Here is a 27,576-nt window from a genome sequence, read left to right as displayed (position 1 = left end):
TAATAATACCAAATCAATGGGTAGAACTATAGACTGCCCTTTTGAGACAAGTTTTCCCTTTTAAACTCCCCTCTGTACTCATTTTCATTTTCTTTATTTGGGTGTGGAGGGAGGGTGGATCACACAGTAATTTTGCCCTGGGCAGAACACTGCAGTAGGCAAATATCTCAAAGGAAGGCGCAGTAAGATATTAGTTACATATATTTTTGAAACCTGAACAAAAATAGTCAATCTATGGATATTTATACATATATATTACTAGTGCTATCCCCCTGCCCTCCCAAGGACATGAAAGACTATATACAAACTACTTAACAGTAATTTTCTGGTGAAGTCTGAGTTGTCTATATCTATTTTTTTGGTCAGATATTTCTTTGGTAATAAGCATGCGTTGCTATTATAATATGGAAAAAATTCATAGGGAGATCTTATTACAAATAAATAAATAGGTTCAATTCTTCCTTATTCGGAAGCAACAAACAGCTGAATAAGTAATAACAGTATAATTCCTTACTACCAAATTTCTACTCTAAATAACAAAGTTATATCTGAAGATGCTGGGAAGGATAGAATTCAGTGAAAGAGCACTTCAAGTAAAAACAGTATAGTATAGGCATACAGATGATCTTTTACTTACAGATGGTTTGATTTATGATTTCTCAACTTTACAGTGGTGGGAAAGCAGTAAACAATCAGTAGAAACCACACTTCATTCCTTTTTTTCACTTTCAGAACAGTATTCAATAAATCACATGAGATATTCAATCCTTTATTATAAAAGTAGACTTTGTATTGGATGATTTGGCCAACTGTAGGCTAATATAAGTGTTCTGAGCATATTTAAGATAGTTTAGGCTAAGCTATGATGTTCAGTAGGTTAAATGTATTAAATGCATTTTCAACTTACAGTATTTATAACTTATGATCTTTTTTTTTCTTTTCTTTCTTTCATTTTTTTTTAAAACAGGGTCTCTGGCCGGGCGCAGTGGCTCACGCCTGTAATCCCAGCACTTTGGGAGGCCGAGGCGGGCAGATCACGAGGTCAGGAGATCAAGACCATCTTGGCCAACACGGTGAAACCCTGTCTCTACTAAAAATACAAAAAATCAGCTGAGCGTGGTGGCGGGCGCCTGTAGTCCCAGCTACTCTGGAGGCTGAGGCAGGAGAATGGCGTGAAGCCAGGAGGCGGAGCTTGCAGTGAGCCGAGATGGTGCCACTGCACTCCAGCCTGGGTGACAGAGCGAGACTCCGTCTCAAAAAAATAAAAAATAAAAAATAAATAAATAAAACAGGGTCTCGCTCTGTTGCTCAGGCTGGAGTGCAGTGGCATGATCTTGGCTCACTGCAGTCTTGACCTCCCGGGCTCAGGCAGTCCTCCCACCTCAGCCTCCTAAATAGCTGGGACTACAGGTGCATGCCACCACAGCCAGCTAATTTTTTTATTTTTGTAGAGATGGGGTCTCACTATGTTGCCAAAGATGGTCTCAAACTTCTGAGCTCAGGAGTTTGATTCTCCTGCCTCAGCCTCCTAAAGTGCTGGGATTACAGGGATGAACTACCATGCCCAGCCAATTTATAATCAGTTCATTGGGATGTAATCCCATTGTAAGTCAAGAAACATCTGTACTTGGGAATATTTTTTATTTTTATTTTTAATTTTTTTTGAGATGGAGTCTCGCTCCGTCGCCCAAGCTGGAGTGCAGTGGTGGCAATCTCAGCTCACTGCAACCTCTGCCTCCTGGGTTCAAGCGATTCTCCTGCCTCAGCCTACCGAGTACCTGGGACTACAGGCGCACGCCACCAAGCCCAGCTAATTTTTTTTGTATTTTTAGTAGAGACAGGGTTTCACATGTTGGCCAGAATGGTTTCGATTTCTTGACCTCGTGATCCACCCACTTCAGCCTCCCAAAGTGTTGGGATTACAGGCTTGAGCCACTGCATTCGGCTAGGGAATATTTTTTAAATAATCAGGTAAAAAACATAAATTCTGGGCAGGCACAGTGGCTCATGCCTGTAATCCCAGCTCTTTTGGAGGCTGAGGCAGGTGGATCACCTGAGGTCAGGAGTTTGAGACCACCCTGGCCAACATGGTGAAACCTTGTCTCTACTAAAATACAAAAAATTAGCCTGCCATGATGGTGGGCGTCTGTAATCCCAGCTACTTGGGAGGCTGAGGCAGGAGAATCGCTTGAATCCAGGAGGCAGAGGTTGCAGTGAGCCGAGATTATGCCATTGCACTCCACCCTGGGCAACAGAGTGAGACTCCAAAAAAAAAAAACCCATAAATTCAAATAGCTACTATATTTATATGCAATAGCAGTATCTATGTACTTAGTTTTTAAAAAGGTGACTATTACCCTTATTTAGTGGTAACATTAGCTAATGTTTCAGAGTAACAGCTCTGTTTAAATAAAACTTATATCTGATGGCAATCATTCTTTTCAGCCTACATTTGACTTGAAACCTTGCTAAATTTTGCAAGCCTTGAAAAGGGAGATTAGGATGGCATTTTAAGTTCTGTGCTAAGCCAACTTTTTAAAGGCAGTATAATATTTAAGAGCTAAGTGGACACAGTCCAATGGTTAATGTGCTAAAGCACTACAGCAAGTGCATCAAGTTGCTGACACAGGCAATACTTTGGACAATTCTGTATTTAGGAGAAGCAAGATGTCAAGATAAATGAACTGATAAATTATTCAGGAGAAATTATTTATACATGAAGTATCAGCTAGAAAAGATGATCCATGCTAATATACAATGAAACAAAGATCTAAGAAACTGATATATTAAAGTTCTCTTCACTAAAGATATCAGAGAGACTGAAAAAATAATGTCAGGGCTATAATATGACAAGGAAATGTAGCAAGGGATGACGGTAGAAGAAAGCACAAAGACACAATTACAGCAAAGCTAACTTAGGGGTGTCTATGAGGTGAGGTGTATATTGAAACAAAGTGAGAAAGCAAATTTATTAAAGAGATGCTCCAGGCTGGGCACTGTGGCTCATACCTGTAATCCTAGCACTTTGGGAGGCTGAAGCAGGCAGATCACCTGAGGTCGGGAGTTCAAGACCAGCCTGACCAACATGGAGAAACCCCATCTCTACTAAAAATACAAAATTAGCTGGGCGTGGTGGCGCATGCCTGTAATCCCAGCTACTCGGGAGGCTGAGGCAGGAGAATTGCTTGAACCCGGGAGGCGGAGCTTGCAGTGAGCTGAGATCGCACCATTGCACTCCAGCCTGAGCAGCAAGAGCTAAAGTCCGTCTCAAAGAAAAAAAAAAAAGAGATGCTCTGAACAACTAGCAAAAATATGCATGAAAGATGAGGAAGACCACAGTTATGACAAGGAATATAACTACATAGCTCTGAAACATGAGCAAAGACTGATCCCCACAATGTATTCTTCTCTTCCTACCTAGTAGCAGAACCCAGTATTATTTGAGGCAGCAATGCAAGCAGGAAACAACAACAACTATATTCCCAGCCTCTTTTGGAGCTAAGTGTGGACTAGGTTCTGGGAAACAAACAAGCATAGGAGTGAGACTTCTGGAGACAGAAAGGGACAATTCCTTTTACCTTCCCTTACTTTTCCCTGCTGACTGGCATGATGGACAATGAGGTGACTTTGAAAATGAAAGCCAGCCAGGCGCGGTGGCTCACGCCTGTAATCCCAGCACTTTGGGAGGCGGAGGTGGGCGGATCACCTGAGGTCAGGAGATCGAGACCATCTTGGCCAACATGGTGAAACCCCATCTCTACTAAAAATACAAAAATTAGCTGGGCACATGCCTGTAATACTTGGGAGGCTGAGGCAGGAGAATTGCTTGAACCAGGGAGGCAGAGGTTGCAGTGAACTGAGATTGTGCCATTGCACTCCAGCCTGGGGAACAGAGCAAGACTCATCTCAAAAAAACAAACAACAACAAAACTCATGTTCCTCATAAATATATACACTACTATGTACCCACAAAAATTAAAAATTAAAAAAAATTAATGATGCATTGTAGTTCACTTAAACAAAATTAATACAAGGAAAATATAATATAGCCTAGCTAAGAGGTTCTTAACCTAAGGTCCATAAATGGGCTTTAAAAAGTCTGAAAATACCCTAGAATCAAAAGAACACTTTTTTCTTTTATTTACTTATTTTTCTTTTTTGAGATGGAGTTTCGCTCTTGTTGATTCTCCTGCCTCAGCCTCCCGAGCACTTGGGATTACAGGCACCTGCCACCATGCCCAGCTAATTTTTTTTTTTATATTTTTAGTAGAGATGGGGTTTCACCATGTTGGCCAGGCTGGTCTCGAACTCCTGACCTCAGGTGATCCACCCGCTTTGGCCTCCCAAAGTGTTGGGATTACAGGCGTGAGCCACCATGCCTAGCCTTATTTATTTTTCAGACACAGTCTTGGTCTGTTGCCCAGGCTGGAGTGCAGTGGCGAGATCTTGGCTCACTGTAATCTCCGCCTCCCGGGCTCAAACAATCTTCTCACCTTACCCTCCTGAGGTGCACGCTACTATGCCTGACTATTGTAGAGACAGGGTTTCACCATGTTGGTCTTGAACTCTTGGGCTCTCTGCCCGTCTCAGCCTCCCAAAGTGTTGGGATTTCAGGTGTGAGCCATGGTACCTGGCCTCTTTTATTTTAAACTCAGGGGTACATGTGCAAGTTTGTTATCTGGGTTTATGTATGATGCTGAGGTTTGAGGTACAAATGATCCTGTTATTCAGGTAATGAGCATAATACCCAACAGGTAGTTTTTTTTTTTTTTTTTTTTTTTTTTGAGACAGAGTCTTACTCTGTCGCCCAGGCTGGAGTGCAGTGGCGTGATCTCGGCTCACTGCAAGCTCCGCCTACCAGGTTCATGCCATTCTCCTGCCTCAGCCTCCCGAGTAGCTGGGACTACAGGCACCCGCCACCATGCCCAGCTAATTTTTTGTATTTTTAGTAGAGACGGGGTTTCACTGTGTCAGCCAGGATGGTCTCGATCTCCTAACCTCGTGATCCACCCGCCTCAGCCCCCCAAAGTGCTGGGATTACAGGCATGAGCCACTGCGCCTGGCCCCAACAGTTAGTTTTTTAGCCCTTGCCCCTCTCCCTCTCCCCACTCTAGTAGTCCCTAGTTTCTACTGCTGTCATCTTTGTGTCCATGAGTACCCTATGTTTACGTCCCGCTTATAAAGTGAGAAAATGTGGTATTTGGTTTTCTGTTCCTGCTTATCATAACCTACTATAGCTCCATCCATGTTGCTGCAAAGGACATGATTTCATTCTTTTTTATGGCTGTGTAGTATTTGATGGTGTATGTGTAACACATTTTCTTTTTCTTTTTTCTTTTTGAGATGGAGTTTCACTCTTGTTGCCCAGGCTGGAGTGCAATGGCACGATCTTGGCTCACCACAACCTCCACCTCCCGGGTTCAAGAGATTCTCCTGCCTCAGCCTCCCGAGTAGCTGGGATTACAGGCATGCACCACCATGCCCGGCTAATTTTGTATTTTTAGTAGAGATGGGGTTTCTCCATGTTGACTCAGGCTGGTCTTGAAATCCGACCTCAGGCGATCCGCCCACCTCAGCCTCCCAAAGTGCTGGGATTACAGGAGTGATCCACCATGCCCGGCCACGTAACACATTTTTTATAACCAGTCCACCGCTGATGGTCAACTAGGTTGATTCCGTATCTTTGCTATTGTGGATAGTGCTGTGAAAAACAGAAGACCTGTGTCCTTCTGGTAGAATTATTTGTTTTCTTTTGGATATACACCCAGTAATGGGATTGCTGGGTCAAATGGTAGTTCTGTTTAAAGTTCTTTGAGAAATCTCCAAACTACTTTCCACAGTGGCTGAACTAATTTATACTCCCACCAATAATGTCTAAGTGTTCCCCTTTCTCCAGTCTCAACAGCATCCGTTTTTTGACTTTTCATTAACAGCCATTCTGACTGTTGTAAGATAGTATATCATTGTGGTTTTGATTTGCATTTCTCTGACGATTAGTGATATGGAGCATTTTTTCATATATTTGTTGGCTGCTTGTATGTTGTCTTCTGGGAAGTCTCTATTCATGTCATTTGCCCACTTTTCAATGTGGCTATTTGTTTTTTGCTTGTTCAATTGTTTAAGTTCCTTATACATTCTGGATATTAGACCTTTGTTGGATGTGCAGTTTGCAAATATTTTCTCTCATTGTAGGTTGTTTACTCCGTGGATAGTTTCTTTTGAAAAGAACATTTTCTAAGTATGCTCGCATGTATATCTTGGAGGAAGAATGTTCAGAGTATGAACAGGAATTCATTTTTCTTTTTTTTTTTTTTTGAGACGATGTCTTACTCTGTCACCCAGGCTGAAGTGCAGTGGCATGATCATAGCTCATTGCAATCTAGAATTCCTGGGCTCAAGCTATCCTCCCACCTCAGCCTCCTGAGTAGGTGGGACCACAGGTGTGTGCCACCTCCAGCTGATTAAAACTTTTTTTGTAGAGATGGGGGTCTTATTATGTTGTCTAGGCTGGTTTTGAACCCTTGGGGTCAAGCAGTCCTCCTGCCTCGGCCTCCCAAAGTGTTGGGATTATAGATGTGAGTCACTGCACCCAACTCATAAATTATTAATGGACAAGAATTTTTTTTTTTCTTTTTTTTTTTGAGAGGGAGTCTCGCTTTGTCACCCAGGCTGGAGTGCAGTGGCGTGATCTTGGCTCATTGGAACCTCCACCTCCCAGGTTTAAACGATTCTCCTGCCTCAGCCTCCTCAGTACCTGGGAATACAGGAGTGTGCCACCATACCTGGCTAATTTTTTGTATTTTTAGTAGAGATGGGGTTTCACCATGTTGGTCAGGATGGTCTCGAACTCCTGACCTCGTGATCCACCCGCCTCGGCCTCCCAAAGTGCTGGGATGACAGGCGTGAGCCACCGTGACCGGCCAATAATTAAATTCTTAATGGCCCCTGTAAGTCTTGAAGTTCTTTTTCTTTCGCTTTTTTGTTTTTTGAGACAGGGTCTCACTCTGTCACTCAGGCTAGAGTGCAGTGGGGTGAACACAGCTCAAACAGCCTAGACCTCCTGGACTCAAGCAATCCTCCCACCTCAGCCATCCAAGTAGCTCAGATTATGTGCGCATGTCACCACATCTGGCTAACTTTTTTATATTTTGTAGAGAAAGGGTCCCACTATGTTGCCCATGCTGGTCTCAAACTCCTGTGCTCAAGTGATCCTTGAGATCCACTTGGTCTTTCCAAGTGTTGGGATTACAGCCATGAGTTACCATGCCAGCCAAAGTTCTTTCTCTTATTCTTCCTGTTATATCTCTTTTCTTTTTTTCTTTAAAATTAATTTATTTGTTTCTCATCACAAAGTACAGGGAAGAGAATGCAATGGCTGTAATCCCTTGGTTGCGTATCTTCCTCGCCTACACATCCATAAATACCCTGTACAACACCAGGCTCATACTGTCCCCACAGGCATTTTCTCACATCCTAACAGCTGCAGAGTACAGTATATGACAAGGTAGGAAATATAAACAGATTCCCCATTCACAAGGTAGGGCACCTCTTCAGTTAGTGTTCCAGTTCACATTTGCTTTTTTTTTTTTCTGAGACAGAGTCTAGCTGACAGCCAGGCTGGAATACAGTGGTGTGATTTCAGCTAACTAGAACCTTCACCTCCCAGGCTCAAACAATCCTCCCAGCTCAGCCTCCCAAGTAGCTGGGACTACAGGTGCATGCCACCACGTCCAGGTAATGTTTGTATTTTTTGTAGTGACAGGGTTTCACCATGTTACCCAGGCTGGTCTCAAACTCCTGAGCTCAAGCAATCCACCTGCCTTGGTCTCCCAAAGTGTTAAGAGTTACAGGCACGAGCCATCACGCCTGGGCTCGGCGTGATGAACTGAAGTAGCAGGTTGTTTTTACTAATGATTTTATGAAACTCTCTTGCAAACAAGTACATCATAGACAAATTATGTCTGCACAACTCTTAGAGTTGTTTAAAGTAACCTAATAGAAAGACAGTGACTAAGATTCATTCCTTATCTCCAGCTTTGTAAGTCCCAGGCTGCCTAGGGCACCTGGACTGCTGCCCCTGGGTCGCCTACATCCCCATGGCAACAATGGAGGAAGGGCAGGCCAGGACAAGCATGAGGAATAAACAGTCTTTATTGGACTCAGACTAGGAGTCTGTGGGCCTTGAGGACCTTGGTGTATTTGTCAATGTTCTTCTCTATGTTGTTTTCGGCCTTTTCCCATAGCCTCATGAGCTGTTTTTCTTCTGGTAACAGATCTTCTGATAATAGACCTTCCTCTTCTCCTCCATGGTGGCTGTCATTGCCTGGTATTTCCAGTCAACCTTGTAAGCCCAGTTCCCCAGGTAGGCAAACTTTCTTCAAGGCTTCAGACTTACAACCTTGAGGGTGGCAGAAACCACCAACTGCTTTTTCTGGTCATACGGCAGTGGGATTCCATCAAACACCTTGAGGTGATCCAGGGCAGCCTAGCCTTGCTTGGTCTTGTGGGGCAGCCTACTGCAGGTGGTCTGCCAAAAGATGTGGCTGGGGACCCATAAATGGTAGGGTCCTTGGGAAGGGTTGGTGTTTGTCTGCTTGCAGAGGAAGGCTAGATACTTTAACTTGTTTCTGCAGAAACTGCCAGAAATGTTGATGTCCTCACAGGACATGACCACTACTTTCTCTGCTGGGTCATGATAGCCTCCAGGTAGCCCAGGAGTTTGACTCAGCTATCAAGCACCAGGACTGCCCCTCTGCCATCTTGGCAGCTGCGTGGGAAAGCCCTTTCTGTTACATTTCAAATGCATTTCATGCTGAATCTTTCAAACAACTGACTAATAATAAATCTCCAATAATATAAATTATACTTTTACTTTGAAGATATAATTAAAATTTCCTGTTGTGAATTTTGAACCCACATGAGTGTCAATTTCATCTATTGACTATCTTACCTCCTCGTGGTAATTCTGTGTGAAGATAAGCCAGTCCTCTAGTAACAGAATGAGCAAGACGGCATGAGCTTACCCAGTCACTTGTGTGGAGACTTAAATACTTGCACAAAGATCCCTATATAGAGGAAAAAATGCAAAAAAAAAAAAAAGGTAGAATTAACTTACTTTAACATGAAGAGTAAATTAGCATCCTTATAAAGAATTTGCAAATAGGCTAGGATTCCATGAAGATCTAATGAACTACTACATTTCAGAATCTTGAAAGAGTTAGTATCGCCGGGTGCGGTGGCTCACGCTTGTAATCCCAGCACTTTGGGAGGCCGAGGTGGGCGGATCACGAGGTCAGGAGATTGAGACCACGGTGAAACCCCGTCTCTACCAAAAATACAAAAAATTAGCTGGGCTTGGTGGCGGGCGCCTGTAGTCCCAGCTACTCGGAGAGGCTGAGGCAGGAGAATGGCGTGAACCCGGGAGGCGGAGCTTGCAGTGAGCCGAGATCGCACCACTGCACTGCAGCCTGGGTGACAGAGGGAGACTCCGTCTCAAAAAAAAAAAAAAAAAGAGTTAGTATGACATTTCTGTGTATAGAGAGGAGAGGAAGGGATGGAAAGGGGAATTTAAACATTATCAATTTTTATGTCTCCAATATTAAAAATTATGAATGATTATTTCCTTTTAAACAATTCTTTGATCAAATTAAGATAGAAAAGTGTATCATTCACCAGTATGAATACAAATTATACTGTAATGGTTAATAAGCAGAAAACAAAAGGCTTTTTTAAATACATTCATGTATGTATTGGTGCCACTCAAAGTGCTTATCTACAAACTATTACCAGTTGCTGATGAGAAAAGAAGTTTGCATCAGAATGAATGTCAATCAAAGTACCGCTTCTTTCATTGAAAAACTTGTTATCAAAAAATTAAATAAAAAAGAGAAAAACAGAAAGAAAGAGGAAACAGCGAAACAAACAGTATAATTAGTTGATTCACATTCTAGTGTGAGATCCTTATTTCATTGCAGACCATTAATAATCCAGTTTGTGAGTCAGCAATGCTCTATCTGTAATACAGTGGTCCTCTCTGAAGTCTGATTAACAACTAATATAAATGTCAGTTTATTTTTTTTATTTTTTTGAGATTGTGTCTTGCTCTGTCACGCAGGCTGGAGTACAGCGGTACAATCTCGGCTCACTGCAACCTCCGTCTCCCAGGTTCAAGCAATTCTCGTGCCTCAGCCTCCCAAGTAGCTGGAATTACAGATGTGCGCCATCACGCCTGGCTAATTTTTGTATTTTTAGTAGAGACGGGAGTTTTGCCATGTTGGCGAGGCTGGTCCTGAACTCCTGGCCTCAAGTGATCCACCTGCCTTAGCCTCCAAAAGTGCTGGGATTACAGGCATGAGCCACACACCTGGCCTCAGTTTATTTTTTATGAAGAACTTACATTGGGATAATACTCCATCACAAGCAAATATTCCATGCGTCCATCTGCAGTGACTCTCTCATCTCCAACTATAAAGCGGGCAATGTTGTCATGTTCCATCAAAGGCACTCTATAAATGTTCTTTTCGTTGATAAAATTCTGACGGTTTGCAAAGGAAAATACTTTTACAGCAACTGGACGCTCATCCAAGGAGCCTTTATATACTGCTCCATATCGACCTCGGCCAATCAGCTGCAAGTGTTTTAAAGAAAGCAAGGCATTAATATCACAATTGAACAATCAAATTTACTAAATAATAAACTACAAATTTAAACGGAATGCCACAGCTCTCTGTTGCTTACAGTTTATTCCATTATCAAGAAATTAATAAATTCTGTTCTAGTATGGCTGATGAAGCTCCTACCAGACCCAGCCTGCCCATAGAGAACATTTATAAATGCTGGACAAAATTAAAAAAAAAAAAAGATCTAAAGGCAGATAAATCTTGAGAGGCATTAAGGCTTTGAGAAAAAAGTGGCATGGGGCAAGCTACCCATTTTAATGACTTTTAGCCTGAGGGCAGGCTGAAATCAGCACTGTGCAGTGGAACTAAAATTGCTAAAGAAAATCATTCTAGGCTGGGTGTGGTGGCTCACGCCTGTAATCCCAGCACTTTGGGAGGCTGAGGTGGGCAGATCACTTGAGGTCAGGAGTTCGAGACCAGCCTGGCCAAAGTGGCGAAACCCTGTCTCTACTAAAAATATAAAGATTAGCCGGGTAACATGGCACACACCTGTAATCCTAGCTACTTAGGAGGCTGAGGCGGGAGAATCACTTGAACCCAGGAAACGGAGGTTGCAGTGAGCTGAGACCATGCCACTGCACTCCAGCCTGCGCAAAAGAGCAAGACTGTCTCAATTAAAAAAAAAAAAAAAAAAAAGAGGCCAGGCGCGGTGGCTCACGCCTATAATCCCAGCACTTTGGGAGGCCGAGGTGGGTGGATCATGAGGTCAGGAGATTAAGACCATCCTGGCTAACACAGTGAAACTCCGTCTCTACTAAAAAAATACAAAAAAAAAGAAAAAAAAAGTCAGGCGTGGTGGCGGGCGCCTGTAGTCCCACTTACTCAGAAGGCTGAGGCAGGAGAATGGCGTGAACCCAGGAGGCGGAGCTTGCAGTGAGCCGAGATTGCGCCACTGCACTCCAGCCTGGGTGACCGAGTGAGACTCCGTCTCAAAAAAAAAAAAAAGAAAAAAGAAGAACAGAAAATTGTTCTGGCCTTGGGAAACTCAGGACATATTTTGGACAGCCACAGTTGCTAGAAAGTGAGGGGAGAACCTAGAAAGGAGAAATTCAGAGAGAGGGAAACCCAATGAATATACAAGAGAGTCTCCAGCTAAAGATAAAATAACTGAGGCTGGGCACGGTGGCTCACGCCTGTAATCCCAGCACTTTGGGAGGCTGAGGCAGGTAGATCACGAGGTCAGGAGTTCAAGACCAGCCTGGCCAACATTGTGAAACCCCATCTCTACTAGAAATACAAAAATTAGCTGGGTGTGGTGGCACGCACCTGTAGTCACTTGTGTGGAGACTTAAATACTTGCATAAAGATCCCTATATAGAGGCTGAGGCTGGAGAATCACTTGAAATCGGGAGGCAGAGGTTGCGGTGACCCCAGACCATGCCTTGCACTCCAGCCTGGATGACAGAGTGAAACTCCATCTCAAAAAAAAAAAAAAAAAGATAAAATAACTGAACTGAGATTTGAGCTTCTGCCCCAGACAGGTTTGTGGTATGTGTTCAACCAAGTTTGTTGCTTACTAAAACAAAACAAAAAAAAAATCTTTTTGAGACAGTCTTGCTCTTTCGCCTAGGCTGGAGTGCAGTGGCGCGGTCTCAGCTCACTGCAACCTCCGTTTCCCGGGTTCAAGTGATTCTCCTGCCTCAGCCTCCTGAATAGCTAGGATTACAGGCGTGTGCCATGTTACCCGGCTAATTTTTGAGTCCAGTGTTCCACAATACAATATTCACAATATCCGGAATACAAAAAAATTACTCAACACACAAAGAACCAGCAAAATGTAACCCATTCTCGTTATTTTTGGCTTCTGGGGATTGCTTTTACTTTTTATTAAACAGGCTGGGGATTTACCATCATTTATTTAAGGATATATGTTGTGTTTCATATACTGTTTCCAGGTCAAAATTAAACAAAATGTCCTTTAAAAAGGTTATATCAATATATAGTTAATTCAGCAATGTTTGGAAGTGTTTCTATCACTTAATCATGGCTAAAATTCCATGGGTTAACTAGTATTTCTTTCAGCCTTGTAAATTGGACATCTTACTGTACATTTCTTAGCCACACTTACTTCTTTTGTGAATTGGCAGTTAATATCTTTTGTCCTTTTTTTTTTTTTGAGACAGAGTCTCGCTGTAGCCCAGGCTGGAGTGCAGTGGCGCGATCTCGGCTCACTGCAGGCTCTGCCCCCCGGGTTTCACGCCATTCTCCTGCCTCAGCCTCCCGAGTAGCTGGGACTACAGGTGCCCGCCACCTCGCCCGCTAATTTTTTTGTGTTTTTAGTAGAGACGGGGTTTCACTGTGTTAGCCAGGATGGTCTCAATCTCCTGACCTCGTGATCCGCCCGCCTCGGCCTCCCAAAGTGCTGGGATTACAGGCGAGAGCCACCGTGACCGGCTTTTTTTTTTTTTTTTTTTTTTTTGAGACAGGGTCTCTGTCACCTAGGCTCACCACAACCTCTACCTCCTGGGCTCAAGTGATCCTTTAACCTCAGCCTCCCGAGTAGCTGGGACTATAGGCATGTGCCACCACACCCAGCTAATTTTTGTATTTTTTACAAAATAAATGGGGTTTCACCATGTTGCCCATGACTTGTCTTGAACTCCTGGGCTCAAGCAATCCACCCACTTTGGCCTCCCAAAAGAGCTGGGATAACAGGTGTGAGTCACAGCACTCAGCCTTTTTGTCCATTTGCCACAGAATGTTTCTTTCATCTTGATTTATATCAGTTCTTTATCAAGTCTTCCCTTATATGTTGAAATTTATTTTTCAAATTTGGCTTTTATCTTTGTTTATGGTATGTCTCTCCCAAAACAGAAAGTTCTTATAATTTTTTATATAGTCAAATCTATCATATCTATTATTTACTAGTCTGGTTTGGGGACCATAGTTTTCAAGTCATTCTTAATAAATATCATAAAAACACTCATTATGGTAACACTTTTAATGTAGCTTCTGAGATATCACCAAATGAAACTTAAATTCTATATATAAGAGCCTTATGTATCTACAAAAATACGTAATATATGCAGACAAGGAGTATTTATTTGTTGTCTATTATGGATCCCTTGTGGCACACTCTTCTCAAACTTTCGTGTCTTTATTCTCATACCCTGTACAAATCTGTACTCAGAGGTCAACCTCTTTCTAAATATTTTTTTTTATTTTTTATTTTTTGAGATGGATTCTTGCTCTGTCACCTAGAGTGCAGTGGCGTGATCTTGGCTCATTGCAACCTCCACCTTCTGGGTTCATTGCTAGCCTCAGCCTCCCAAGCAGCTGGGACTACAGGCAGGCACCACCACTCCCAGTTAATTTTTGTATTTTAGTAGAGATAGGGTTTCACCATGTTGGCCAGGCTGGTCTTGAACTCCTGACCTCAAGTGATCTCCCTGCCTCGGCCTCCCAAAGTGATGGGATTATAGGTGTGAGCCATCACACCTGGCCATATTTTCTTTCTTTTTTTTTTTTTTTTTTGTGTGTGTGTGGCAGAGTTTCGCTCGTTGCCCAGGCTAGAGTGCAATGGTGCGATCTCGGCTCACCGCAACCTCCGCCTCCCAGGTTCAAGCAATTCTCCTGCGTCAGCCTCCTTAGTGGCTGGGATTACAGGCATGCACCACCATGCCTGGCTAATTTTGTATGTTTAGCAGAGACGGGGTTTCTTCATGTTGGTCAGGCTGGTCTTGAACTCCCGACTTCAGGTGATCCACCCGCTTCAGCCTCCCAAAGTACTGGGATTACAGGCATGAGCCACTGCGCCTGGCCCGTATTTTCTTTAATAACCCCCTTTTCATCACTTTCTTATCCACTGTACTTTTCTTCGTAGCACTTACTACTACTTGCAATTATATCATACATTCCTGTACCTGTTTGTAGACTCCCCAACTCAAATAGAAGCCCCAGGAGACATATCTGTGTTGTTCACCTATGTTCCCAGTGCCTAGAATAGGCCTTGACAAAAAATTGTAATTTAGTAAATAAGGGTTAAATAAATGAATGAATGTCTTAATGATTGAATGAAGTCACTGTTCCAGGTCTAGTATCACAGTAGAAACAACAGTCCATAATCTAACGGCAAACATACCTCCAACAGTTTCAGATTATCTAGGTCAAGAGAGGGTTCGGATGCTGCTGCCTCCATCATGTTCATACTGTGAAGACCTTGTTTACGGTCTCCTATAGGAACAGGAAACAGGTTACTAATATATGGTTTTCTTAAAATGAATATCTTTTTATACTTTTTATAATATTACACTTAAAAAGAAGAGCTGCAGAAAGATTAGCAGCAAGATTTATGCCTAATGTCAATAGGAATAAAGCTATGTACTAAACTAGGTAATACCTATAAATGAAGATGAATGCAGAATAGCATGAAAGCCAAATTCTGGGAGATACTTCCATGATGACTTACTTTAAAAGTTTAAAACCCTAAGCAATATTATAAAAACTTTAAAGAAGATTGTATAGAAGTTATTCAAATGAATGAATGAATGCTGATTTCCTAAACAGTCCATCAAACCTAAAGTATATTAGAACCTACTTGACATTTGATGATACTGAGGAATTACTGTTATTTTTTTCAGATGTGAAAATGGTATTACAGATATGTATTCTTAAAGCTCTTGTAGAGATAATGTTTATAGATATATAATATCTAATTAAATATTTATAGATATATGATATCTGTGATTTGCTTCAAAATAATCCAGTGGCATGGAAAGGGGTAGTGACTGATTATTTAAATGAAACAATACTGTCCATACGTGATACTATTGAGGCTGGGTGTATTTTGCATAACTTTGAGACTATTTTTTTTAACATAGGGAATTTAAAAGGAGCAAATAAATTGATTAAATTGCATGTTTAATAAACGATAGGACAAAAATGGTAATTTTTACCTGTCAACATTCTGTATCCAAAGCATAAGGCAACTATCAAAACAGCTAATACAGAGACTGATGCCAAAGCAATGATTATTGTCTCATCTCGGTTAAATGAATGAGGTGGACCTAAAAAAAAACAAATTTTGAAATGTCATTATTTTTTTAAAAAGTATTTTGTTAAATACTAACAGACTGCCCTTTAGAAAGGCTGTACCCATGTATAATCAAATTAGTAATGTTTTTGCATCAAAGGAAATGAAAGAAAAAATTAGTAATAAATGTGATAATTACAAATTATATTTTTTAATCATACAGACTATTCCATATAGATTTGGAACACTAAAACACCAAGTAGGTGTGCTCCTAATTATTGAAACATCAACTATACCATGAAACAGATTAGATAGGATAGTAAAATATTAACAGTCTTAGAATCTAATAGTTTTAGAATCACATTTGGTTTTAAATCCTCAATTTCCTCATTTTTAAAAATAGTACTCTGTATTTCCCAAGTTAGCTGTAAGATTTAGATGGTAGTCTAAGTACTTAATAAAATGTCAAGAATATATTACCTGGCTGGGCACAGTGGCTCATGCCTATAATCCCAACACTTTGGGAGGCTGCTGCAGGAGGATCACTTGAGGCCAGGAGGTCAAGGCCAGCCTGGACAACATAGCAAAATGCCAGGCATTAAAACAAATTTAAAAAAAAAATTAGTCAGGTATGGTGGCATGCACCTGTAGTCCCAGCTACTCAGGGGGCTATGGCAAGAGGATTGCTTGGGCCCAGGAGTTTGAGGCTGCAGTGAGCCATGATTATACCACTGCACTCCAGCTTGGGTGATGTAGTGATACTCCGTTTCTTTAAAAAAAAAAAAAAAAAAAAAAAATTTTAAAGTTTTTTTAAAAAGGCTTATATTATCTACGCAATAAATGGTAGTTACGCTTATCAATATTGGCATTTTTATTAATGAAAATAGCATGGCTTTGCAGGCGGTTAAATCTGAATTGGACTTGAAGCTCAGTTCTTCCACTTAACCTTAGGAAAGTTTCTTCACCTATCTGAGCCCAAGTTTACTCACTTGCAGAATGGAATGGGAACACACATAGCTAAGTCACAGGGCTATCACAAACATGTAAACATTTTATGTGTTAAGTTCCATTCTGTGGGTCAGATCATGTCTAGAGCAAATACCCTTTAGGATGGATGGCCACAAACTAGAGCATATCCAAAAGAGAGCAAGTACAACTGTGAAGGTATGAGACCTCTGAACTGTGATGGGTAGAAAGAACTGAAAGCATCTGATGAGGAAAAAAAAGAAAACTTGGGAGGTTATGATAGCTGTCTTCACATCAGAAAATGGACTTGATTTGGACCAAGAAAGAATAACCAGTTCCAATCAGTGTATCTTCAAGGATAACAGCCTTTAGTTCAACATACAGAAAAACATGGCTTATAAACAGACCTGTCTAAAATAGAATGAGTTACCCTATGAAAGAGCTGTTCATTGTTTTACTAGACGTAGTTATGCAATGTTTGGTAATGCTGATCAGAAGCTGCGCTTGATGACTGCCAGCATCTTTATTCATTCTTTATATTCAATCAAAATCAAGCATATTATACTCAAATTAGAAGCTTCTATGGTAAAGTAGGATGCCTCTATGGCAAAGAGTTCCTCTAATGGGCATTCCTGTTTTAATGAATTTATTTGTCTCAATCAAATTAAGTAGAAGTTGCTTATTAAAATGTCTAAACTATATTTCTATAGAAGGATCTGTTGAAACAACACTGAAATACTCTTAATTTGCAGGCCATTTATTATATTTTCTTTTTTCTTTCTTTCTTTCTTTTTTTTTTTTTTTAAGAGAGTCTTGCTCTGTCGCCCAGGCTGGAGTTCAGTGGTACAATCTCAGCTCACTGCAAACTCCACCTCCCAGACTCAAGCAATTCTTGTGCCTCAGCCTCCTGAGTTGCTGGGATTATAGGTTTGTAGCACCACACCTGGATAATTTTTTGTATTCTTAGTAGAGATGGGGTTTCACCATGTTAACCAGACTGGTCTTGAACCCCTGGCCTCAAGCTGATGTGCCCACTTTGGCCTCCCAAAGTGCTGAGATTACAGGTGTGAGTCACCGTGCCCGGCCCATTTTTTAGATATTAATAGATTTTAACACATTGATCATTGTGCCTCCTTTTAACATACAGAGTAAGTTACAGGCAGAAAAGCTACATATAAAACTCATTTTACCACAGTGAGATATTATTTCACATACACTGGCATGGCTACAATTTAAAAAAAAGAAATTAAGCACTGGCAAGGATGTGGATAAATTAGAACTCTTGTACATTGCAAGTGGGATATAAAATGGTAAATAAACAGTAGAAAACAGTTTGCGAGTTCCTCAAAAAGTGAAACATGGAATCACCATAAGACCCAGCAATTCCACTCCTAGGCATATATCAAAAAGAACCAAAAACAAGTGTTCAAATAAAAACTTCAACACGCATGTTCACAGCATCACTATTTACAATAGCCAGAAGTGGAAACAACACAAATGTTCATGAACTGATGAATGGATAAACAAAATGTGGTATATACCTACAAAGCATTTACAAAAGGTTGAATATTCTATGATTCCATTGAAATGAAACACGCAGAATAGGCCAAATCCATAGTCAGAAAGCAGGTTAGTAGTTGCCAGGGACTGGGAGAGGAGGAAATAGGGAGTGACTGCTTATTAGATACAGGGGTTCCCTTGTGGGGTGATGAAAATGTTTTGGAACTAGACAGAGGTAATAGTTGCACAACACTGTGAATGTGTTGAGTGGTACATTTTAATATGACTAATTGTAAGTTATGTGAATTTCACTTCAATTAAAAAAAAAAGGCCGGGCACAGTGGCTCACGCTTGTAATCCCAGCACTTTGGGAGGCCGAGGTGGGCGGATCACGAGGTCAGGAGATCGAGACGACGGTGAAACCCCGTCTGTACTAAAAATACAAAAAAATTAGCCGGGCGTGGTGGCGGGCGCCTGTAGTCCCAGCTACTCGGAGAGGCTGAGGCAGGAGAATGGCGTGAACCTGGGAGGCGGAGCTTGCAGTGAGCCGAGATTGTGCCACTGCACTCCAGCCTGGGCAACAGAGCAAGACTCCATCTCAAAACAAAAACAAAAAGAAAAACAAAAACTAAAAAAATTAAGGCCAGGCGCGGTGGCTCACTCCACATGTCATCCTAGCACATTGGGAGGCTGAGGCAGACGGATCACAAGGTCAGGGGTTTGAGACCAGCCTGACCAACATGGTGAAACCACATCTCTACTAAAAAGACAAAAATTAGCTGGGCATGGTGGCGCGTGCCTGTAATCCCAGCTACTCAGGAGGCTGAGGCAGGAGAATCACTTGAACCTGGGAGGCAGAGATTGCAGTGAGCCAAGATCATGCCATTGTACTCCAGCCTGGGTGAGAGAGCAAGACTCCATCTCAAAAGCAAACAAACAAACAAACAAAAAACTCATTTTAGAATTTGCTAAACCTAAAAGATAAGCCATTTTCAATACATACACATACACGTACACACACAAAACTAAATAATTTATAGATTCATGACTATACACGGATATTTTATGTGCTTATAGTTTTTCTTTTCCAGAAAGTCATATAGTTGGAATGATACAATATATAGACTTTTCAGACTGCCTTCTTTCATTTAGCAATAGGTACTTTAGGTTCCTCCATGTCTTTTTGTGGCTTAGCAGTTCATTTCCTTTTATCACTGAATATTATCCATGTCATAGATGTACTATCTCAGCTCACTGCAACCTCCGCCACCTGGGTTCAAGTGATTTTTCTGCCTCAGCCTCCTAAGTAGCTGGGATTACAGGCACACACCACCACAGCTGGCTAATTTTTGTATTTTTTAGTAGAGACAGGGTTTCACCAGGTAGGTCAGGCTGGTCGCGAACTCCCGACCTCGTGATCTGCCCACCTTGGCCTCCCAAAGTGCTGGGATTATAGGCATAAGCCACCGCGCCCAGCTGAAAACTGGTATTTCTTTAAACATTTGTTACAATAAAAAAATTCGTAGGTCTAACATGAAACAAAGTTTTGCTACATCCAAATGAGAAAGGCTGAATATTTAAATGTGTTCTTACATGCTTGTGTAATTCAAGTAAATATGAGTTAATAAAGATTATCTTAAGTCTTCTGTATAAAAAATAAAATTAAATATTAAATGTAATATTAATACAGCATTATGGATAAAACTGTCTCTGCAAATGAGTTAAGATATCCAATGTTATAATTCCCAAAAGAATTGAACCATATTACTTATTTGAAAAATGTATTTTGAATTCAACTAGGAACGAGAAGTGACAAGGAATCTTTTTATTTTTAAAAAATCTAGTTTTTAATTCTGAAATATGTGTACACGTTTAAATTTCAGTATTTAAAACTTAGATTAATGTCCTTTAAAGGACATTACCAATTAAATAAAATATTAAAATTTTAATGTAACAAAGGTTAGATTTTGGAAAGACCTGAAAAACCAAATGTTGTACATAAAAAGCACAGAATTAGTACATTTGAAAATTTAATAATAAAGATTTTTCCACTAAGATTTAGCTTTCTAGGTTTTTTTTTTTGCTTTTACTAAATTATGAGAACATTGTATATAGCTAACTAATGTGTATTTTATCAAGCTTTTATTACAAAATAGAAATGACAATTTTCCTAGTCTTAGTTGTTGGAAAGTGATTTTAGCATTACCCAAATTTCTGGAAATTGGATAAATTTATATAATACTAATATAAATAGTAAGGTTTCTAGAAATGTTTCCATTTGCAAAATTGTTTTTGTTACTAATATAAGCAACAAAAGCTTTTTATAGCCTATGAAGAAAAGCAGTATCTTAGAAACACTAAAAATGATTAACTATATACATGGTGCTTACTTTTTTTTTAATTCAAAATAAGAGATACTAAAAAGTATGCTGCTTAAACTACGACCAACTATGACTTATCCCCTAGAATGTTTATGCTTTACTTCTTGATAAGCTCCTTTAGACTTATTTGGACAGAGATTATTAAACTCACTCTTATATAGCCTGTAAAAATAAAAACAGAAGCAAAATAAATTGGTGTAGGTATTCCTAAAACTTTTTCATATTTAGAGTTAGATTCTTCTGAATATCTTTTCAAATTTGTCAACTATGTCCTATTTTTCCATACATTTCTACCTTATGTGTCATTAAAAACATCACTGAGAATCATAACCCAACATTTCTTTAAAAAATTCTTTTGACTTTTGTCTCTGGAATTTTCTTTCCATCCACTAACACTGACTGAAAATTTTAATGCAGATGCTTTCTTGATCATGCCAGAGAGTGCCAATGGAAGGTTGCTTGTTCTACTTTTAATCTTTTTATTATAAAAAACTTACTACTATACACAAAAGTGTAGTGTACATACAAATTCCAAATGCCCATTGCTAAGTGTAAGCAACCATCAACATTTTGTTATCCAATGAAACATTTTCAAACAATACAACTCATTTGACTTCTCATATGGTTTGTTGACAGAAACACTGAAGGGTTGCTGTTGAGTGGACTTTCTGCCAGAGTTAACAATCAAGTTCACATTTACATAGGTGACAACTCCCATATTTCATCAATTTTAATACATACATTGATCACATATTAAAATCTTCTACAGTGGGATATATCATATTTGTGGCATTGTAAAATTACTTGACAGTATTTCTTTTTCTTGGTGATAAGGAAATAATAGCCTCAGCTGGGTGCAGTGGCTCACGCCTGTAATCCCAGCACTTTGGGAGACCCAGGCGGGTGGATCACTAGGTCAGGAGTTCGAGACCAGCCTGACCAACATGGTGAAATCCCATCTCTACTAAAAATACAAAAATCAGCCAGGTGTGGTGGTGCGCGCCTGTAATCCCAGCTACTCAGGAGGCTGAGGCAGGAGAATCGCTTGAACCTAGGAGACGAAGGTTGCAATGAGCCGAGATCGCACCACTGCACTCCAGCCTGGGCGACAGAGCGAGACTCAAAAAAAAAAAAAATAAAAATAAATAAATAAATAAATAAAATAATAATAATAATAGTCTCAACTGACAGCTTTTTAGATAAGATAAAATGACTTATCATATCACATGTTAAAATGTGTAAAAGGGGCTGGACACGGTGGCTCACACCTATAATCGCAGCACTTTGGGAGGCCGAGGTGGATGGATCACCTGAGGTCAGAAGCTCGAGACCAGCCTAGCCAACATGGTAAAACCCCGTCTCTACTAAAAATACAAAAATTAGCTGGGCATGGTGGCACATGCCTGTAATCCCAGCTACTCATGAGGCTGAGGCAGGAGAATCGCTTCAACCTGGGAGGCAGAGGTTGCAGTGAGCCGAGATGGCACCATTGCACTCCAGCATGGGCAACAAGAGAGAAACTCCATCTCAGGAAAAAAAAAAAAGGTGAAAAAAGGCCAGGCAACAGCGGTTCATGCCTGTGATCTCAGCATTTTGGGAGGCTAAGGTGGGAGAAATGCTTTAGGCCAGGAGCTTGAGACCAGCCTGGGTGACAGAGCAAGACTTTGTCTCTACAAAAAATAAAAAATTAGCTGGGTGTGGTGCATGCCTATAATCCCAGTTATTTGGGAGGCTGAGGCAGGAGGACTGCTTGTGCCCAGCAGTTCGAGGATGCAGTGAGCCTTAATTGTGTTACCGCACTCCAGTCTGGGTGACAGAGCAAGACGCTGTCTCGACCAATGTGAAAGAAAGTGACTCCCACTTCTTCTTAGAGTACAGAAAGATGCAAAGAATTTTGTTCCCATCTTAATAACAAGCCAAAACACTTCCCTGATAATGTCAGAAAACCTAAAAATCATAACCTTTTCTTTAAAAATAAGATCTAAGGACAAAAGGAAACTAAATGGATTAAAAAGTAGAATATGAAAAGACTCTTCCAAGAGTGAAGAGACCCAAGGCTGCTCTTATCCTAGGTAAAGCAGTGGGTGGAGGAGGACACCACCGTACATGTGAGTAGGAAGAAACAGCTGAACATTTAATGAATTCCATTTTTTTTTTTTTAAGGCAGAGTCTCACTCTCTTGCACAGGCTGGAGTCCAATGGCATGATCTCGGGTCACTACAATCTTCGCCTCCCAGGCTCTAGCAATTCTCCTGCCTCAGCCTCCTGAGTAGCTGGGATTACAGGTGCACACCACTACGCCCGGCTAATTTTTTTGCTGTTATTGTTTTTTGAGACAGAGTTTCGCTCTTGTCACCCAGGCTGGAGAGCAGTGGCATGATCTCAGCTCACTGCAACTTCCGCCTTCTGGATTTGGGTTCAAGCAATTCTCCTGCCTCAGCCTCCCAAGTAGCTGGGATTACAGGCACATGCCACCACGCCCAATTAATTTTTTGTATTTTTAGTAGAAACAGGGTTTCACCATGTTGGTCAGGCTGGTCTCAAACTCCTGACCTCGTGATCCACCCGCCTTGGCCTCCCAAAGTGCTGGGATTACAAGTGTGAGGCACCGCACTCAGCCTATGGACTGAATATGTGTCCTGCAAATTCATATGTTGAAGCCTAAATCCCCAACGTGACAGTATATGGAGGTAGAACCTTTGGAAGGTAATTATATAATGAGGGTAGAGCCCTCATGAATGGGTTTAGGGCCCTTATGAAAAAAAAAAAAAAAAATGCTGGGCATGGTGGCTCATGTCTGTAAGGTGGAGGCCAAGGTGGGTGGATCACCTGACAACTTGAGGTCAGGAGTTTGAGACCAGGCTGGCCAACATGGCGAAACCCTGTCTCTACTAAAAATACAAAAAATTAGCTGGGCTTGGTGGTGTGTGCCTGTAATCCCAGCTACTTGGGAGACTGAGGTAGGAGAATCGCTTGAACCCAAGAGGTGGAGGTTACAGTGAGCTGGTATCACACCACTGCACTCCAGCCTGGGTGAGTGAGACTCTGTCTCAAAAAAAAAATAAATTAATTAAAAATTTAAAAAAGAGAGGCCGGGCATGGTGGCTCACGCTTGTAATCCCAGCACTTTGGGAGGCCAAGGCGGGCGGATCACGAGGTCAGGAGATCGAGACCACGGTGAAACCCCCTCTCTACTAAAAATACAAAAAATTAGCCGGGCGTGGTGGTGGGCGCCTGTAGTCCCAGCTACTCAGAGAGGCTGAGGCAGGAGAATGGCGTGAACGGGGGAGGCGGAGCTTGCAGTGAGCCGAGATTGCGCCACTGCACTCCAGCCTGGGCGACAGAGCAAGACTCCGTCTCAAAAAAAAAAAAAAAAAAATTAAAAAAAGAGGAGACACAGGATCTGTCTTTCTGTTCTCTGCCATGTGAGAACATTGGCATGGGAGTTACATGTAACATGTAAGTTACAATGAGAAGACAACAAATCTGCAGGCACTATTAAGGACACGGACTTCCCAGACTCTAGAACTAAGCACCCAGTCTACACTACTTTGACTAAGACACCTAGGTAGGAAAATTTGTCCTGAGGCATTACATCAAATATTAGCAACCATGATGAACAGTGATTTAACTTCAAAATTTAACTATAATTTAACATTATCATTAACAACCAGTTGTTAGGAAATAAGTAGTCTATTATTGATAATATTACACTCCCAAAATATTTCAGGTAACAGTGGTAAAGTAGTTTAGTGAAAAGAGCTCATAAGTTTTAGTCCCACTTTAGCGACTGTGGACAAATTACGTAATTTTTCTGGGCTCTTACTTTTTTTTTTTTTTTTTTTGAGACGGAGTCTTGCTCTGTCACCCAGGCTGGAGTGCAGTGGCACGATCTCGGCTCACTGCAAGCTCCACCTCCCGGGTTCACGCCATTCTCCTGCCTCAGCCTCTCCGAGTAGCTGGGACTACAGGCGCCCGCCACCACGCCTGGCTAATTTTTTGTATTTTTAGTAGAGACGGGGTTTCACCGTGGTCTCAATCTCCTGACCTCGTGATCCGCCCACCTCGGCCTCCCAAAGTGCTGGGATTACAAGCGTGAGCCACTGCGCCCGGACTACTTCTTTATCCATAAAATAAAGTGGTTATAGAGTGCCAGCACCACCTCTAGCTTGCCAAGCTGCAGCCAAAGGAGAAGGAGAATAAGTAAGGAGGTCTCTATACCATGGCTCATAAAAGGCACAACAATGTCCACAAATCAACTGGAAGTAAAGCATCCAGTAAGCAAGTGGTTACGAAAGTTGCTCATAAGAGACCAAGCACAGTGCTGACACCTGTGATCCCAGCTAGTCAGGAGGCTGAGTTGGGAGGGTTGCTTGAGCTCAGGAGTTGCAGGTTGCAGCGAGCTATGATTGCGCCACTACAATCTGGCCTAAAAGACAGAGTAAAATCCTGTTTCCAAAATTTATTAAAAAAAAAAAAAAAAAAAAAGCTGCTCCTAAGAGAGTGTCCTCTACAGGATAGGTGAAGAAACCTCAGAATTACAGACCTATTTGCGAGGCACTCTGTAATAAGTCCTAATCAGAAGTCCCCTGAACTTCTGATTGGCAAACTTTTCTTCCAGCGTCTGAGGTGAGAAATTTGGGACTTCAAAATAGATTGGCACATCTAGAGTACAGCTATTGGTGTTTTGAAAATAGCTATCTCTTTGGTTGAGTAGGCCTATCTGGTTGGCCTTTTTGAAGACATTAACCTGTATGTTATCCATGGCAAACGTGTAACAATCATGCCAAAAGATATCCAACTAGCACAATGCATTTGCAGAAAGCATCCTTAAGAATCTACTATGATGGGTTGGGCACGGTGGCTCACACCTGTAATCCCAGCACTTTGGGAGGCCGAGGCGGGTGGATCATGACATCAGGAGTGCAAGACCAGCCTGGCCAAGATGGTGAAACTCTGTCTCTACTAAAAATACAAAAAATTAGCCAGGCACAGGGGCAGGCACCTGTAATCCCAGCTAATCGGGAGGCTGAGGCAGGAGAATCGCTTGAACTCGGAGGGCGGAGGTTGCAGTGAGCAGGGATCACGCCACTGCACTCCAGCCTGAGTGACAGAGTGCGACTCTCAAAAAAAAAAAAAAAAAAAAAAAGAATCTATTCTGATGGAAAACTTCTGTTGAAAAAATATTATCTTCTTCCTTTTATTGGTAGTTCTGAACATTATTTTTTCCCCATAGGGTCAAAAGGCACCTAAGTATAAGATTGTGAGTGAAAAAATAGGGAACAGAAATGAGGTATTGCTAGTTTTTCCATTTTTATTTGCATGTGGATTTTCAATATAAATGTGGGACATAAAGCATTAATGCAGGTCAAAACATTTCAGTGAACAAGTTTTAGAAGTTCAACTTCATAACAATTATTTAATTTGTTCTTTTGATTTTTTGTTTTGTTTTTGAGACAGGGTCTCACTTTGTCGCTCAGGCTGGAGTGCAATGGTATGACCATGGCTCACTGCAGCCTCAGCCTCCCAGGCTCAAGTGATCCTATCACCTAAGCCTCCCAAGCATCTGGTCTCATGCCACCACGTCTGGCTAATTTTTATTTTTTGTAGAGACAGGGTTTTACCATGTTGCTCAGGATGGTCTCAAACTCCCGGGCTCAAGCAACCTGCCTGTCCTGGCCTCCCAAAGTGCTGGAATTACAGGCATAAACCACCATGCCTGGCCATAACAATTATAAATAAACCTGTTAAATTTTTCTGGATAATGCCTGCATTTGGATTTTTGGAAAATAAGTAAATTTCTTATTGACAGCAACTAAATGATGTTTGCAGCATTTTAATCATAGAGTAGGTTCCATCTGTTCACTCTACTTTTTTGAGTTGTCCTACATTCAAGCACATGTTTTTAATGCTGTCTTTTTGCTGTTCCTGTTTGTTATTAAAATACATTAAACTATAAAATAAAAATAAGTGGCCTTATAAGTGACTTTTAAGGTCCTCCTGCTTCCAAAACTCTGTATGATGAGTCTTCTCATACAGTTTTTTGGAGGCTCAGCATTCTTTGCTTTTATTCTCAAATTTATAAAAGAAAATGCAAAACTTTTACATTAAATATTCATTAATTCAAAATCTGAAATATGGATTATTAATTCATATATTGGAGAGGATGAAAAAAGTTTTAAAACACTTTAAACATGTTATAGTGCTGGGAAGGGAACAGTGTGCCCTCTTTAAATGACACAGAACGGGGGAGGTAAATGATGGGTAGAGAAAGGTGTGTCCCTGGCTAGGGCTCCACCCCAACAGATCTAGGTGAGGGCAGGCACTCCTGCTTTCCCGCCCAAATGTTGCATTTCCAAGACCACCCTGACCCGCCATGTCCCCATCCTGGGCCTATAAAAACCCGAGACCCTAACAGGCAGACACACAGGCGGCCAGATGTAAAGAGAAGCACATCGGTGGAACAAAGTGGCGGGTCGACGAGAGGAGCACGCCAGCTGACGAGCACAACGATAAGCACCCGCACGCCGGCAGGCCATCGACCGAACGACAACGACCCAGAGTTTGGCTGGGGCAGACACAGGAGAGCCCTGGCCACCAAGCGGCCCAACTCCAGGAGAAAACCATCTCCCTTCTGGTTCCCCCATCTGCTGAGAGCTACTTCTACTAATAAACCTTGCACTCATTCTCCAAGCCCAGGTGTGAGCCGACTCTACCTGTACACCAAGGCAGGAAACCCTGGGATACAGAAATCCCTCTGTCCTTGTGATAAGGAAGGGGGTCTAATTGAGCTAACACAAGTCACCTATAGATGGCAAACTAAAAGAGCACCCTGTAACACACGCCCACTGGGGCTTCATGAGCTGTAAACATTCGCCCCTAGACACCGTTGTGAGGTCAGAGCCCCACAGCCTACCTGTCTGTATGCTCCCTTAGAGGTCTGAGCAGCAGGGCACTGAAGAAGTGAGCCACACCCCGCATCACACACCCTGTCAGGACAAGGGAACTTTTCCCGTTTCATTATAAACCATATGATTGGTGAAATTTCAAATAAAAACTTTCCAAGTCTATATCACAT

General features: G+C 41.5%; 1 protein-coding gene and 1 pseudogene across 2 annotated transcripts in view; both read right to left on the bottom strand.

Moving 5' to 3' along the window:
* Positions 1-27,576, bottom strand: part of BMPR2 (bone morphogenetic protein receptor type 2) — a 194,084-nt gene that overhangs the window by 38,413 nt on the left and 128,095 nt on the right. For both annotated transcript variants that reach the window (XM_055290234.2, XM_055290235.2), the window contains exons 4-7: positions 15,575-15,685; positions 14,761-14,852; positions 10,397-10,627; positions 8,951-9,065 (exon numbers count right to left, since the gene is read on the bottom strand). In XM_055290234.2, the coding sequence (XP_055146209.1) occupies positions 8,951-9,065; positions 10,397-10,627; positions 14,761-14,852; positions 15,575-15,685 (549 nt within the window). The remainder of the gene's footprint in view (positions 1-8,950; positions 9,066-10,396; positions 10,628-14,760; positions 14,853-15,574; positions 15,686-27,576) is intronic.
* Positions 7,307-8,929, bottom strand: LOC129488291 (large ribosomal subunit protein uL13-like; annotated as a pseudogene).

Source organism: Symphalangus syndactylus, chromosome 8 (assembly GCF_028878055.3).
Source record: "Symphalangus syndactylus isolate Jambi chromosome 8, NHGRI_mSymSyn1-v2.1_pri, whole genome shotgun sequence".
NCBI lineage: Eukaryota > Metazoa > Chordata > Mammalia > Primates > Hylobatidae > Symphalangus > Symphalangus syndactylus.
The sequence above is the reverse complement of the archived record's forward strand: the minus strand, read 5'-3'. Positions and strand labels throughout refer to the sequence as shown.